This window comes from Tetrao urogallus (genome assembly GCF_951394365.1).
Source record: "Tetrao urogallus genome assembly, chromosome: Z".
In the NCBI taxonomy this organism is placed as follows: Eukaryota; Metazoa; Chordata; class Aves; order Galliformes; family Phasianidae; genus Tetrao; species Tetrao urogallus.
In genome coordinates this window covers 21,643,625-21,660,296 of record NC_136816.1, presented here as the reverse complement: position 1 = coordinate 21,660,296, position 16,672 = coordinate 21,643,625, and the positions used below count along the sequence as shown (strand labels likewise).

The 16,672-nt window shown below is 37.8% G+C and overlaps 1 protein-coding gene across 1 annotated transcript in view; it reads right to left on the bottom strand.

Annotated features, from left to right (window-relative positions):
* The window catches only part of MEGF10 (multiple EGF like domains 10), a gene marked incomplete at both ends in the record, with an annotated part of 66,609 nt that overhangs the window by 31,115 nt on the left and 18,822 nt on the right, over nucleotides 1-16,672 (bottom strand). The window contains 5 exons of the mRNA XM_079548682.1: nucleotides 305-479; nucleotides 5,780-5,992; nucleotides 9,244-9,380; nucleotides 11,224-11,344; nucleotides 11,639-11,885. Coding sequence (XP_079404808.1) covers nucleotides 305-479; nucleotides 5,780-5,992; nucleotides 9,244-9,380; nucleotides 11,224-11,344; nucleotides 11,639-11,885 — 893 coding nt within the window. The remainder of the gene's footprint in view (nucleotides 1-304; nucleotides 480-5,779; nucleotides 5,993-9,243; nucleotides 9,381-11,223; nucleotides 11,345-11,638; nucleotides 11,886-16,672) is intronic.

The following is a 16,672-nucleotide window of genomic DNA, read 5'->3' as shown; positions in this document are numbered from 1 at the left end:
GAATGGAGCACAAGGAATCAATACAGTAAGATAACAACTGAAACCTATAGTTCATTCCTTTATCTCAGGAGCACTTCCTCATTTGTATATCAATGTCCTATGAAGCAGTGAACTTTTCTTTCTTAACCATTGTTACATTTCAGTACTTAGAGCTAAACAGAAATTCTGCCTTTCCAGGGTCTTATTCTGTAACACACCCTGTGATAGCCAAGTATTCTTACCTCTCCTTTACTGTAGTATAGAAAGGACACTCTAGCATCTTTAACCCTTCTGCACTTCAGTATAGAAAGTGAAACTTATTTACCTTAAATCCAGAGGCACAGGTGCATTTTCCAGTCACGCTGTCGCAATCAGCACCATTTTGGCAGCTGCAGATCTGCTGACAAGACTTGCCATAGAACCCTGGAGAACATGTCTCATTGCAGTAGAGCCCAGACCAGCCAGGCTTGCAGGAGCATTCCCCAGACATAGGGTGACAGCTGCCAAGAGGGGATGAAAGGATAAATAATTTAGGGCTAAATGTGACACCAGTATTTTTTTCCGGAGAACAAAATGCTGCTACAGATAGGTTGCATAAAGGATCTTGCATTCTATACATAGAGATGGGTTTCCTTCCCAAACCACAGAGCAAAGGGTTTTGTCTATACATGTAAAAATGCATGCTTAATAAGATAAGAGAAATTAGTATTACATATCATACAGACATTTTGAGAGGACATGGAGAGAAAAGATATATCACTTTTCTGCAGCTTGTTGAAGACAAACTTATCTCTCAAAATATAGTTTTTACTATTAAATACATATCCATGGTTACTGATATTAAAGTGATGAAAGCATTAAAATCCCAAAATGTATCACTAGATGTTTGTTTTATATAAGAATAGGATCCTTATCATAAGGCTGACCAAATTCAGCTGCAATTTCTCTGAGAAATGATGCTTCACTAAAATAACAATACAGCAACTAATCCTAAAACAGTAACACAACATTGAATGAGTTGCAAGCATGTTCTTTCCAAACCTCTAGTTTAGAAGAGAACAACAGGCATCTTTCCAGGAATGCTACAAAATCACTTGCATTGGGTAGAATTCAGATATACCACCAGACCAGGAATCTTTTGGAGAGTATCTCCCCTATGTTGGCCATACCTGGTGGCAGACCATCTGTCCCTACCTGGAACAGCAGTTCCATTGAAGGGCCAGTCAGACAGCTGTTGCCTCATAACAAATGGACATCATCAGCTGTGCTAAGATGTATGTGCTGGAGAAGTGGACACAATGGGGTACTCTGTAAGACTCTGGCAGACAAAGCACTTGCTTAATTCTCACCAAAGGAAAGCCTTACAATCCAAATCCAATATATTTACAATGGAAAGACTGTTTAAAGATATTTGTCTGCCACTGATTGAAGTTTCTTTAAGTGTGCTGGAAAAACGTGCCTTTGTCCAGGCACGTTAAATTACCCATGACAAGAGACTGATTCTGCGAGATTTGCTTACAATTTGCGTGGGGGTGTGTGGTGTGTGTGAAATAAAGTATTTTCCTAGCCACTGGAAAGTTTTAAAAAACACCTACTACACTTGTAAGTACTATAACATAAGTAATAATCATGTTCTTTGAAAAAGTTGCATAACAAGGAAAAGAAGTATTAATTGCTCTTAGTCTCAAAATACGCTCTTTCAAACCAGAAGTTTCTTACTGTGAAACACAACTGACAATATAGTGCTGATCAAGGAAAGAATGAACTATAAAGGGCATAAAATGTTGTTGTACAGTCAGTTCTGTATAAACAATTGTATACACTTTAACAATACAAAAATTTGAGGGTCATGAAGAATTAAAACCTCTTTTTCAAAGTATTAAGCTAGCGTACATAAAGCCAAGAGGAAAAGTTGTTTTAGCTAAATAATGTATGCAAAATTGATTCAAAACTCATGGGATTCATAGTCAACACTTCTGGTTATTTATTCAGTTATAAGTATACTTACCAATGAAATTACTTGGAACAGAACTACTCTCATGGAAAACAAAATGCTAGACTAAGAAAACACATGATGGTAGAATCAGATTTGTACCCTATTCTTAACTCCATCCTGTAGACATTGAGACATTTTGTAGTGGCATTTTGGATCCAATCCCTAGGTTTCTTAGCAGTGGAGGAATACAGGGCAGGGAATGTGGAAGGGTTGTTCAATCCATGACTGAACAGTCATTAGAATATGAATCAGAATATTTTAAATGTAAAATTAGTATTTTAAGACATATGAGTATGAGTAAATCCCAGCTTCATTTGTTGTTGGTTCTTTTCCTTTCAGAATAGAGGGAGCCTATATGCATGAGCAAGCATTAGGTATGAAGCAGACGGAGGCATCGATATTCTGTGCCCCCCCAGCAAGTGTTACAATGCATACTTGCACATATATTGATTGACACCAAAATTAGTACTCCATAATTTGTAATTAGATGTAGGAAGCTGTAGTTGTTCTAAAGCTTTTTGATGGGTTCTCCCATCAAATTAAGCAGTTAGCTTAATTGTCAATAAGATTTATGTTAAGATAGGGAAACAAAGACATGTTGAGAAATGCTGCCAGTTTTATTTGCAGTCTTTTGTTCATACTTTCTAGAAGTACAGCCTTACTTTGTACACTGACATAAAATATATCTGTGAAAATATGTATTATAGCAATTCAGATCAATGTCTTGATTTTCAGCCAGCTAACTCACTCTGGATTTATTCTTGGCAGTCTAGTAAAAAAGAGAATATCAATAGTGTCACCTAATCAGGGAACAGAAGTCTGTGTCTGATTTTTACTCTAGCTCATACCTATGAGAAGACATAACAGGGAAGAACCATCACGTGACTGAAGAAGGTTGTTATTTGCTGCTGTCCAAAAAGAACAAAATCTCTGGAATGCACCTGAATCTAACCCTGTATGGGGTGCGTGGCTATTTTGGCTGCTACTGTTCATAGCTAGAACAGCAGTGTGCATGCCTTTCACTCTCAGGAGCTCCATTAACCAACAGCAGCAGCGAATAACTGTAGCTTAGCCTAGCCTGCATGTAAATTGACTTCACTTTTTTTTAAAAAAATGAATTATTGGCAAAGTTGTTTTTGATGCCATTTCCTCAATCATAATATCATAATAGAAATGTGTACACAACATTTTTAGGTTTCATCTGAGATCAGGAACATTTTTTGCTGCTAATTACTTTTTTTTAATTAACCTTTAGTTCATTTTCTTATCTGTGAATGCAAGAGTGTGAACAATGACATGGAGCTCAGGACTGCCAACAGCTCCTTTTTGAGAAATCTGTATCAATGGTCATATGTAGGTGAAAGATCCCAAGAAGTCCCTTCAAAGTCCTAGATATACAGACATATGGAGTTTATAAAAAGAGGAGATACAGTACAGTACCTTTTTAGTATCCTGGGACTACTGACTGCTGTTAAATGGATTAATGCTATGAAGTTCCTTTGGCTAAAACAAGCCCAAATATTACTCGTGGTAACAAAGTACGAAATGACAATATTCCCTAATGTGTTAAGAAAGTTGCATCCTGAATGACTGATATTTAGTTGTCTCCTGGATGACTTGCTTCTTAAAAAAATGCCAAAAGTGACAGTCTGCAGGGAAGTTCTCACTTCTGAACTATTTGTTTCAATACTTATTTGGAGCTTAGTTTGGAGGAAGTCCAACTTTTTACTCAGGCAGGTAGTCATAAAAGAAAGGGAAAGCCTTTGAAGTAAATGGGGGGAAATTAAGGTTAGATGTTAGGAGGAACTTCTTTACTCAGAGGGTGGTGAGGCCCTGGCACAGCTGCCCAGAGAAGCTGTGGTGCCCCAACCCTGCAGGCGCTCAAGGCCAGGTTGGATGGGGCCCTGGGCAGCTGAGCTGGTAGGGGGCAGCCCTGCCCACAGCACAGGCTGGGGCTGGGTGGGCTTTGAGGGCCCTTCCAACTCAATCCCTTCCAATGATTACTCAAATAGCCTTTTAGCCTTTGATGTCTGTTGTTTGCTGATATTATTCACCTATGACAAATACGCTTTTAAAGTCATGAAAACTTTTGTTTTCCTTGCTGGTTATTATGCCCTTGCAAATATGCTCCCGCACCTATAGTTTTTATTTGTCATATAGAGGCGAAGATGTTCAAAAGACCAATCAACCATATGTTACTGCTTACGTGTGAACATTTGTGATCTGATTTGACGACAAGCTGTCCTGCACAGTATAAATGAAGAAACAGCTGTGTTGAACATGAACCAGAAATAATCCCTGTAATATTAGCAACACTATACATTGTAATGCGTTTCTGTCAAACAAAGCTTCTGCAACAGTCTACAGACACATTTGCAGAAGTGTAGCTAGCATAATCCATAACGCAATAGTATTCAGTCTCTCAGCATAATTTGAGAGCTAGACAGGTCAGCATTATGATTCCATTTATTCCTGAATGTATTGCCCAAAGTGGCTTGATTTTATGTCAAAAACACAGTTGTGTTTTTTTGTTTTTGGTTTTTTCAAAAGGCATCTCAAGTAAATGGGATAAACAGAACTGCAAGGGCACGACTGTGCAAGCACATGAACGGAAAGTAAATTCAGCTTGCTGTCACATCGCTTGCCAATGAATAGTATGTTCAACAACTCAGGCAATCCACAAAACAATTTTTCACAGAGCCCTAATAGGTTATTTCCACATATGTGGAAATAAGTGCTTGAGTGCTTTAACATCACTTCTAAATACTAACTAAAGGCTTTTTTTTTTTTCTTTTTTTTTAATCTGTATACAAAGTACAACAGCATTCTGTGCTACAGTAAATAATTTCTGCAAATTTCTCTGACAAGAGTTTCCAACATTTAAATTCATCATATACTCAACAAAAGTTATATAAGGTACTGTGACTATTAACAAAGGTACACGTAAGCAAATGCAGTGACCGAAGTATTTCATAAAGGAACAGTTTTGTAATAAGAATTGTTATCTAAATACACTGACTTGCTTCAACTGACATTCTTCCTTCGCAGCTGAAAGACTGTCTCCAAACAGTTAGGTCTACAGATTTTCATAACAGTATGTTCAGAGTGGAGTCCACAAAGACATACAAAACTCAAAAAATAAGACTATGTCTAGAAAGGAGAGATGGGAAAAAAGTAAGATGAGTGAAAAACTACCTTTAGTTGGTTTCTAGGGATTAGATTTCAAGAGCTTTCTGGTGTTCAAGTGACAGTTAAAAAAAAAAAAAACAGCTACATTTACAATTGGTAGGGCTTCAGAAATTTCGGATTAAATTACTCACCTGCTCTAATTCTTTTAGAGTGGAGGGAGAGAGAGAGAAGAGAGAAAAATAGATTTTTCTCCCTTACTGGACTCAATCTTAAGACTCTATACCCACTGATTTCAATTGAGTTCACATTTAAGTATCCCAGAGAATTGACTTAATACGGTGAGGAATACAAAGATGTATTCATGTGGTAAATATAGAAAAAGTTCACATTTTGTCATAACATTTATATCATGTATCAATGACTGAATGTAGAGGTTAATATTAAGAATAAATACACATACAAGTACCAACAATCAGAAGCTCTTTGGAGTTGGTATCTTCTTTCTTATTATGACTAGAGAATACTAAAGACTCTCAGAAATCTTTAGTTGCGTCCATTTTCATGAATGTATATCAGAAAGCCCTTCTGCATCAGTAATTATTTCTTTTCAGATTATATTCTGATCTCTTAGGCCTACACAGAAAAAGAGAACAGCCTATAGGGTGTAAAGCTTACCTCCAGGTATTATGCAAGTGGCAGGGACACTTTTTGTCACATTTGAGGCCATAAACTCCCTCAGGGCAAAGCCTTGTTTCACAGTGCACTCCAGTATATCCTGGATCACAGAGGCAAGCACCACTGATATGGTAGCATTTCCCACCATTCATACACTGGCAGGTCTCAGCACACTGTACTCCATAAGTGCCCACTGGACACTCATCTTGACATCTGTGAGAAAAACAAAGGAGAAAACAATTAATTTTACTTGAAGTAAACTACAGCTTTTAGGGATTTAAGGAAAATTCTGTTTACGAGGAATCTGACTCAGGTCTAAAATTTGTCGTAAGTAGACCATGAATTTATATACCACTGTATTTTAAAATGCCTGTCTCTCCGGATTCCTCTGCTAACAAGACAGGCTTAAAAACACTGCCTCCACAGATTACTGTGGAAAAGGTCTCTCTTCTCTCCAACAAAGGGGACAATATGCACAGACCACCACATTTCACATTCAATAACAGAACAAAATTGAATCCTCTTAAATCAGAAGTTAGGTATGAAATATAATAAATTTTCAAGAATTTTGTTTCAAAAGATGTCCATCCATATTTTTAATCATCATTTATTTATTTATTTTTGGTTAGTGATCTGGATATTCCACTTGGCAATACTGTGAACAGCCAGCAGACATCTATGCCCCTGCAGACACTGAAGCAGAAGATCCTTTGCAATTGCTCTCAGCTGACTTGAGAGAGAATATTTTCTAATTATGTTTCCAAACAGATGTTGTTTTCACAGTGATTTTATTTCCTGAATTTCATTCTGAAATTTTTCTTTATATGGTTTTCTTTACCCTTCGTAGATTCATACAATGACCTGGGAAAATCATCAAGAGTCCCAAACTCTTTATTTCATCTGACTTCACTGATTTTGTATTTATATGATACAGAAGTCTGGAGTTTAAACCATATGGGTAGGTAGCAATAATTTCTTCTTGCTCCTTAAGGAGAATGTCTCCTAATAAATATTGCTGTTCAGCAAAGTTTTCCTTTTCATTTGCAGAGTGTTTAGAAGATAACTGATTTAGCTAATTTGTATTTCACTGATCTTTCATACATCAAACACATTTTACATAAAGATCAGACTATATGTTTAACTGTCTAGGCAATTTCCACTAATTGAGAACTTGAAAATTGATTCCTAGTGAGTCCCCTCATAAAAGCTCATTCAGTTATTTAACAGATATGATGCAAGCTTCATCTTTTTCATCTTTAACTGTCAGCAGCTCTACAGAACCACTAAAGGCTCCAACATCAAGGACAGTTAAAATACTGGGTTGTGTGTGTCAGGGTAGACCTCTCAGCTCAACAGGTTCATGCTCCAGAGCCAGGGATGATAACATTCCATAGGTTCAGTCTCAGGGAAAATATTCATATTCAGCAGTATAAGTATTCTATAAATTATTAATTACGCAAACATAGAAAAAACAATAAAATATCGAAATCTCAGAGCTTCTGACCAGAACATTCTGAGACCAAAGCCATGAGGCTTGTTGTCAGTTCATCAGGGAATAATATGCACATAACATCTTCTACAATTTGGGTACATGTATGCTTTATCAAGTTACAGATTACCTGATAATATGACACACTGTTAATGCTTTTATCAGCTTAAAACTTGCTGACTTCACCAGTCATATAAAAAAATCTAAATGATAGTCTCTTTCCACTTTTCTTATACAGTTAGCGTTTAAGAATAAAACTGTAGGATTGATGGTTTACTTTAGGAGAATTTCAAAGGCTAGTATGATACAAGACACTGCAACACATTCAGCAGAACCCTGTGAGGTAGAATGGGAAGACATATTCATTTCATGTGTCTGTGGTACGTGCCTCAATCTGGGAATTTTAATGTGTAACTGGAGACAGTAATAAAATCTCTTTTACTTCAAAGGGAGTTACAATAAAGTGGAATCTATCTAAATCTTTCCTAATAAAGTTATACAGATAAAGCTGAGAATGAAATTTCTCCAGATGACAACCAGTGACCCCACACAAATGAGACAAGATTTATTTCTCCAATTTCTTTTTAATAGCATCTTCATCAGTTTTGAAGAGTTCAACTTTAAACTAGATTCTCTTGTATTAAATTAGATCACCTAGAAACTGTGATTACACTCCAGCAATTCTTTTTTTCTAGCTAACCCCATTGAAATCTCAGGCATATACTAGTAAGTTAAAAACAAAAGCTGAAACTTTGCTTGACAGCTAAGACTTTTCAAATATGAGGGAAGGTGGCTGGGCTACCACATCAGCCAGCTATAGAGTCAACTTTGTGATATTAATTGTGACCTTCTTTTCCAACACAGGCAGTATTCAGCTCTATACTTAGTTCCCTAGTCATGATCTACCAAGTCACACAGATGAGCTTACCAAGACAATGCTTGGTGAATGTTTATGGTCACTGAATGACCAATGTCAATGGGTGCCATTTTTTCTGTATGGAGGAATTCAATGGCACACCTTTGCTTCATATGGACTTCCATGTCAGACATCAATCTGTCAAACTGCCCCTCTGCTGCTATCTGTCAGAAAGCAACATGTAATGAGATATTAGTGGGAAGGTTCAACCTCTACTGCCATACCACCAACATCCACCTCAGACATCACGGGTCAACATAATAAAATAGGAGGCATTTCTTTCGGAGCAGCCCTCATAATTTTTGCAGGCTCTGAACTAAGTGTGTCTCTTCTTTATATTTCTTTTTTCCTTATGCCTGACACAGCTTTCTCTATGTCCTGTGAAGCTCACGTGGGAAGAGCATACAGTTATAATACTTAACTGTTGTTGGCAGAGATCCCCTGGACTGACCATAGTGATTAAGACACTGCTGACTTCAGCAAATGAGTTGTGTGCTGTTTAAAATGTATGCAGGAAAGCATTTTTTTCACTTTTCCCTGCCTCAAAAATTGCCATTTTCTTTCCTCTGAAATCTACCAAAGAAAATTTTTTAACAGCAAATTAGAAGATACCAAAGTTTCATTTCTTTGTTTGAACACAATACTTTAAGAGACAACTCTCCAGCCTGCTCACTTTGCAGAGGAACAGGAGGAGCCTTTCTTGCTACAGCCATTGCCAAACATCTGTAGAAAACCAAGAGCTTCTCTCCTTACCCCACAGCTCTATCTACATCCTTCTGCACAGCACTCGAATGAAGACCCAAAGGACACTGGCAGTGTGGGCCACAGCATAAAACTCCTGAAACCAAGCAACTCTTCACAGAAAAGTAATTGCTTTTCACTTGAGATTCAATATCTGATAAGTGATGCGGAGAACACTACACAAAACTTTTAATGATAACATGGGCATTTTGTTTTGTCTTTCCCACTTTTACCACTTTTACCACTTTTCCCATTTCTCTACTTTCTCTGTTGTACCAGATCCCTTGCAGGTTTAAGCAAAAATAATTTTTTTCTTACCTTTCCCCTGTGTAGCCTGGGCTGCAATGGCATTGACCTGTCGCTGAGTCGCAGATCCCTCCATTGTGGCACTGACACTCCTGGGAGCAGTTTTTCCCATAACGGCCCTCAGGACAAGGCTGACCACAGACCATGCCCTGTGTATGCAGAAAAATAATCTTACATTTCGGTTTCAGGTTGAATGGAAAAGGAAGAAAGGTTTGCAATGAAGGGAGAGTGAGATCATGTCCCTCATCTAGTGCAGATCCTAGAAATGCTCATCTCCAGCTCACAGTCTACGTTTCAGCACTAAATAGTAACAGTTCTCCAGGATTTCCATTTAGCGGGCCAAAGCTTGTGGAAAATACTATTTCTAAGCAACACTGAAAATTAAAAAGCATTTAAGAGTAATTGATGTCAAACTCTTCCCAATTTCTTTATCAGCAGCCATATATATTAAGACATCTGGAAATGCCCTCCAGTGAATAAGAGCGTAGAAATGTACAGTTGCTGTAATGCCCCAATCATACGACTTCATGATCTCTTGTTGTTATTTCTGGTGAAAGGAGAAGCTGCCTAATTTCACTGAAAGCAGTGAAATACCTTAAAAGCTTCTTTTCCACAAGACTTCAATTTCTGAACTGCTAATTACATATTTGGAATTAACTGCAGTTATGTACTGAGAGAAGTATCAGACCTTAAGACTTTTAAGAAGCCAATTCAAGAGAAGCAGATTTACAAGTGTCTCACCAGGCAAAAGATACATGGGAATTTTAGCTAACATAAGACACTTTAGAGTTTGGATTTGACTACTTTATGCCAACTTTGCATGGAAAGCAAAAAAGGTTATGTTAACAAAATCATCACACAGAATTGAGAAATCTAAAACTAATATCGAATTATGCTTATATAACTATTTGGAGTGGATAACTAATCTAAAAGCTAAAGAGTAACTTATTAGTTATTAGTTAATTAGTTCGTGCTCTGGCAGAAATTTTTCACTACTTCTTCATATGCTGTATTTCTTTACATTAGTGGCATTGAGGCCCATAGAAGAAGTAAAGGCAAAATGCAAACAACTGTATCCTGTGATCAATAACTTACATTCTTCCATCACGAAATGGAATAAATGTTAAAATTACCATACTCCAAGTTAGGTTGACAGGTGAGCAATGCTCACACAGTGAGACATCATTTGCTCACAGTGATGTACCCTTGCTGGTGAAGAGCCCATGTTACCACTGAACTCCTCATATATCATGATAATGAGAAGTTCAATAAATGTAGATTTTCACCCGTCATAGACATGTATGTAGAAAAAAAATGAATAAATATTGATTGTAAATACTATCTATGAATATTTTCTAAGGAAACTGTTGGGCTTTGATCACTATCCATCCTTTTGATCATCTTCCAATTTCCTAACTCAGAACTACCAGTCTGGCAAAGGAGCCTACATGCAAGTGAGGAATTTCATTTGTAGCTTCTTTCCCTTCGCACTGACCAGAGGGTAGAAAGTGAAAAGATAACGGTCAAATTCTAATGTCTTGTTTCTGTTAGCATCACTTAACACAATACCTTAAAGTTTGGATGTTTTCTTTTTGTTTGTTTGTTTTAAATGCATAGTATACATTTGAAAATAGATGCAAAATCCCCCACAAAAAATACATAATGTCTCTCTAAGGAGGTATCAGCTCCCTAGAGTAATAAGTTCTATCTGGAAGTGAACACTTTCTAGACAAAATTCAATGGTTACTACCTGTTTATGGTATAATTCACGTCCCTTGTTTCCCTGGACCTCACATGGTTAAAATGGCAGTGCAGAGCTGGAGGATTTTCAGCAACAGATGGATTATTCAAGTATTTTATTCCAGTTTTTCATGCTGAAATACACTTCTTACTCCTGGCTACATTTTATGTTCTCATTCACTGTTCTTTGTTTCTGCTGCCTGAATTCTAGAAATTTTGAAGGGCACTGTCGATTTCAGAAAATGTTTTTACCATCCATCCTGGTGGGCATGCACACTCCCCGGTCACGTGGTGGCAGATGCCTCCATTCTGGCAGGGGCATCTTTCCTCGCACTGCGGCCCGTGCTTCCCCGGAGGGCAGAGATCCTCACAGCTGCAGAGGTGGTACACAGCAGACACAACTGTTACTTCACTCGCTCTCCAGCTACCTCTGTATTGCTAATGCTATCATTTGTTTGTGGTCAAAAGTAGGCAACAGAAAGCAGTTCACAACAGAAGCAAACTGAAGGTTGTATAGTGTCTGTGCAACACACCTAAGGGAACAGACCTAGAATGTAACAGAAGTTACCTTCTGTAACTAACAGAAGTTACTCCAAACTTGATTTCCCCTGTTGGCACGCTTCATACTCTGCATTTCCTCCCTCTATACAACATGCCCTGTACTTACAAGGCTCCCGTGTATCCAGGAGGACACCTGCACTCTCCAGTCACATGGTCACAGGTGGCTCCATTCTGGCACTGACATTTCTGATGGCAGTCATTTCCATATGTCCCTTGGTCACAGCGCTCCTCGCAGCGCCAGCCTTTGAAACCGGACGCACAGTGGCAGGCTCCAGTGATGGGGTTGCACAAGGCTCCGTTTTTGCACTGACAGCGGCTGCTGCAGTGAGGTCCCCAGTGGTCACTGTCACAAGCTGGAAGGGCAGAAGGAAAAATGTAAACCACTTTCACAATAGCTCATGTTAGAGCACTGATGAGACTATGAGTCAACAGTAAGAAAAAAGAAAGAAAAAGTTATACACCAAAGTTGTTATTGGGCCCATCTTCAGCTCCTTCATATTTTTGGTGGTAAAACATTATCTGGATGTAACAGATTTGGTTATCCAGTGTGTCTTCATGATCACTCAAGTGCATCTTTTCTTGTGTGTGCCAATGCAGCCCTTTAGAACTCCATAAGTAACCACTAGGGGTATCTCGGAATCAAAAGAAAAAACCCACTGTTTAGGAAGAATTTTTTTTTAATGAGAAACATGGGGATTCTGTAAAGAAGAGGAAGGTTAAGGTCATTTAGAGTTCAACAGGAATGAGCTAATTATATGGTCAAATGACCTGGTTTTATTTTTGTGTTCTATCAATAACAGCGCTGCAACAGAAAAGCGTCAGTTGCAGCAACTGAAAGTCTAGGCTCCCCTCAGTGACTGACAACCATTGTTCTCTCAATCTTCTCCTGGGGCAAAAAAGACAGGCAGAGAACAGGCACGCTTTCCTGGAGTACGGCAAAGTAATTCGAGACACATCCTCAGGGCAGGAATTGTTCTGCTTCAGGAGCTGTTCACTTAGGCTACACAAATGAAAAGGGATTAGAACCTTTAAAGATTTTTTTCCCGGTAAAGATCACAAGAATCTGTATGCTTAATGGAGATATTGTGAACACCTACACACAGCAAAATGCAGAGCAACAGAAAATATTACACGCATTAAAAGTGTCCAGCAATACTGTCAAATTGACAGAATGACTACCCACCTTATTGTCACTGTGGTTTCTCCATTTATCGTCTTGATGATATTTATTTTCTGCTCTGGACTACATACACAACACCATACACCCCTCTGGCATACAGCTCATCACAGGATGTCTTTACCCACGGTAACACACATTCATTCACAACTTCTACCTACTTATTTTCAGCATATTCACACAGAACAGAATAGGCCATCTGCTTGCTGAGCAGGTGATTATCCTCAGACAACTAAATATTTTGGGATATAATTATATATGTAAGAACAGTGGAATTTCTGAGACAGATACAAGTTCTCTCATGACTGAACAGACACCTCTACGCTTGTTTGCTTGCTTTTTTTCTTAACACATTAGTATGGATTCAGATAACAGTCATTCTTCTGCTGCCAGACAAAATATAGAATTTCAATTTCAGTTATTCCTCATGGAATAACAATTAAAACAAACAAACAAACAAAAAATTAGGGATGCCTGATAAACAGAAGAACCCAGATCGGCCAACAGCACATGATTGTTCCAGGGCAGAATTAAGGATGAACATGACCTAAACCCACTCTTAGATATAAAGACATGGCAGAAATGTTTGGTTCATAAATTCCGGTCTGTGCTCTTTTCCCACTAGCTGGTAAGTGGTTTGCAACAACATTCATACACCTTTTTGGAGAAAAGAAAATTAGTTTCAGAGCCATATAGACCAAACCCACATCACATCTACCATTGCACAACACCCAGGCATGGAGAAAGCCTTGCTACTCACTTGTGAAGCAGCAGAGCTTTGCACTCCCTCTGCTCCTTTTACTTATTCCCAATCTGCTGTCTCTCCCTGGGATGCATCTTGCTGACTCCTGGGGATTTACTGACATGTGGGATGAACGTGCTGTGCCAATGAACTTGAAGCTTTCTAGACTATTTTACTGCAAGAGCATGTACTGCACAGAATAAAATAATTTATTAGCTTCCTGACGTGATCTTCACATTATATTTGCAGGAAATCATTAAAATAAAAAGCAACAGACAGCTGCTAATAGGATTTCCAGCCTCATGACCATTCTCCTGGCAACGGCCAGGTGGGTAACAAATATTGAGTGCGTGATTCTTCATTACAGCACAACGGTGAAGCATCCCACCAGGACTGTGATGGCTGTACCATAGCATGGATGCACAACAGTCCATTATGCAAGGCCTGTCACCAGCCTAATATCTAACTGTGAGTAATGTGCAGAGCTGTGGAGAAATTTGCAGAATTAAAGGAAAAAACTAATATTTTTGAATGAGACATGTAAAATAAATAAAATAAAATAAAATAGTGTATTTTACCTCTACATCCAATGACTGCTAATCAATAATATTCCCCATAGGATATTAAAGTGATTTGTCAGAAACTGATACTCCATTTACCATTAAAGAAAGAAAAAGGCAAAGGGTAGAAACGTTTTCTGTGATGAGTTTACCTTTAGTTAGTTTTGAAAGCTGAATTTACCAACTACTACATCAGACTGCTTCTGTTACTTCCTAGTATTCAGAAACTGAGAAAGCTGAGCTGGAAGTTGCACAGCTGCTGATCTGGTGGAATGGATAATTTCTGCATTGATAACCATCGTCAGATTACAGACTGTCAGCTGGAGTTTAATCAGAATAGCTGCTCTGCTGTCCTGACTGCACCAAGGTCAGGCAGACACACGCACATATGCTAACACGACATGTACACACACACCAAAGTGCCAGCTACTGGCTGCCAAACAGAGCTGAGGTTGTACATCATCTGTATCAGCACAGGGTGTGCATGAAAGAGAAGCAAAGTAGAGAAACAAGAGTCCTGTGTTCAGAAAAAGCCAGTCTGTGCACCATGGTTAATTTTCTGTATTTATCATCAAGAAATAGCCAAATACTGTTGTTTTATACAGAGCACTATTCTTGCAAAGGTGAACATAATTTGTTGCTGTCTTTTTTTTTTTTTCTTGCATATATATTGTATTTATCCCCAGTTGTTTGGTTGTGGTTTTTTGTTTGTTTGTTATAAGCAGATGTGTTATCTAGCTGCACTGCTCACTGTTGAATTCCATAGGAGACTCCTGAGGTCCTTCCTACCTTCATCTTACACTGCTGGGGAAAAAAATATTTCAAAGGAAAAGCTTAAAAACATGATGGCGTTGAAGCCCTATCTTGTTACCATTTTTGCTTTTATACTTTCTGTTTGTCTGCACATCATGCAATGCTACCAATATCAGGTGGGAAACTTTTCCTTCAGAAGGCTGCTCACTGAAAGCAAAAGCCTCTGATAAAAAGGGTAACACACTGTATAAACCTTCAATTAAACAAGTAGGTATGGTACAAAACTCCAAGACAATACAAATCTATCAACACATAGAAATGCTCTACGAAACTGAGTGCCAAACGTTGATTTTAGGAACCAGAAGCTCAAGGATTCATGTGTGAAGAAGATACTTTTGAGAAGAACAAACAAACAAAGAAACAAACCATGATGTAAATTGCCTTTTTTTTCTTTTTGTCTTTTGCAGCATTTGTGAAAGTTTAATGTACTGTATTTCCCACAGCTCCAATGCACACTGTAATTATATGAAGCTAGATGTGTTTTTGAGCAAATTGTTTCTGAACCGCTGATGATTTGCAAATTGCAGCATAGGGAAACTTGGTATTTTATAACACAAAATATTGATTTCTATTATTATTTGGAAGCATCTTTGCAGAATTTGGTAATTTCTTTCTTATTCTATGTAAACAAATATATTTTTAACAAAATGAGATTACACACTTGGTGGGCGTTTTTTGGCTTTTTTAGTTGATTTCATTGAAAGGCAAAAAAAGAGAAAAAAATGAATAAGTAAGTTTATTCTCGACAAACCCATCTTGATCACCTACAGTTCTATACTTCTGTAAAGAATAGCCTGTAATGAGAACAAAATAAGGCTATCAAATCAGGTCAAAAAGAACATTTCAGTAAAATTATACTTAGAAACTCTGATTTACAACTACCCTTTAAGAACACTACAGTTCACTTTATTCAAGACAGACAGTGATTTTTTTGCTTTTTTTTTTTTAATGGATTGGTTGGTTTACTTTTTTAAGATCTGACTTCTCTTTCTGTTTTTTCTTTTTTTTTTTTTTTGATTGTTTGTTTGTTGGGTGTTTTTTGTTTTTTGTTTTACTAATAGGGATTGAAAGCAAAAAATAATAGCAAAGCTAAGATTTACTATTTTTACCATTGTTATTTGAAGATGTCCTCCATGCACCTCCAAGATAGCAGAATGGAATTTTATTTTGGATTGCATGCCTTTCTGCCTTTTTACAGGAAAACACTGTTGTGTATTTCTGGAATTACATAACACTGTTGCCAAAACAGAGGGGACTCTTATTGGAGTACTGGACTATAGAGCTTTTATGGTCTTTAAAAACAACTGAGAACAAAATCTCCATCTCCAAAAAGCAGGTACAAAGTGGACCACACCCTCTCCTGGCACGCAATACTGTCAACAAATCTAAAATAAACAGACAGTAGCAAATACGCAGTTCCTCTCTGCCCCTTCAAAACTTCAACATAATTTCCTCAGATAAGTCACAGCTAATAGTAAGTGAAAGACAATTTTCTTTGCTCCAGTGTGTAAAATAAATTGAAGCTGGCTGTAATTTCAATGTTAGCTCTGATCATCCTTTCTTTGTTTCTAAGTTGTCATGTCAAGGATAAGTTTAAATCTTTGCCCCTTCCTTGGCATCGCTTCTTACACTCTCAGATATCTATTGGTTTGTCCTTAATTTCATGGCCTTCATAGTCTAACCCTCATCTATCATTTCTTATTCAAGTGTAAAAATATCAACCATCACATTTACATTGTCCATGACATTGGGCCCTTTGTGATATTTTGAGACTGTTGTCTTCCTTGCTTCTCCTCAAGTAGCCCCTATGACTTCGCAAAGCTCTCCATACAACAAACTATAAAATTG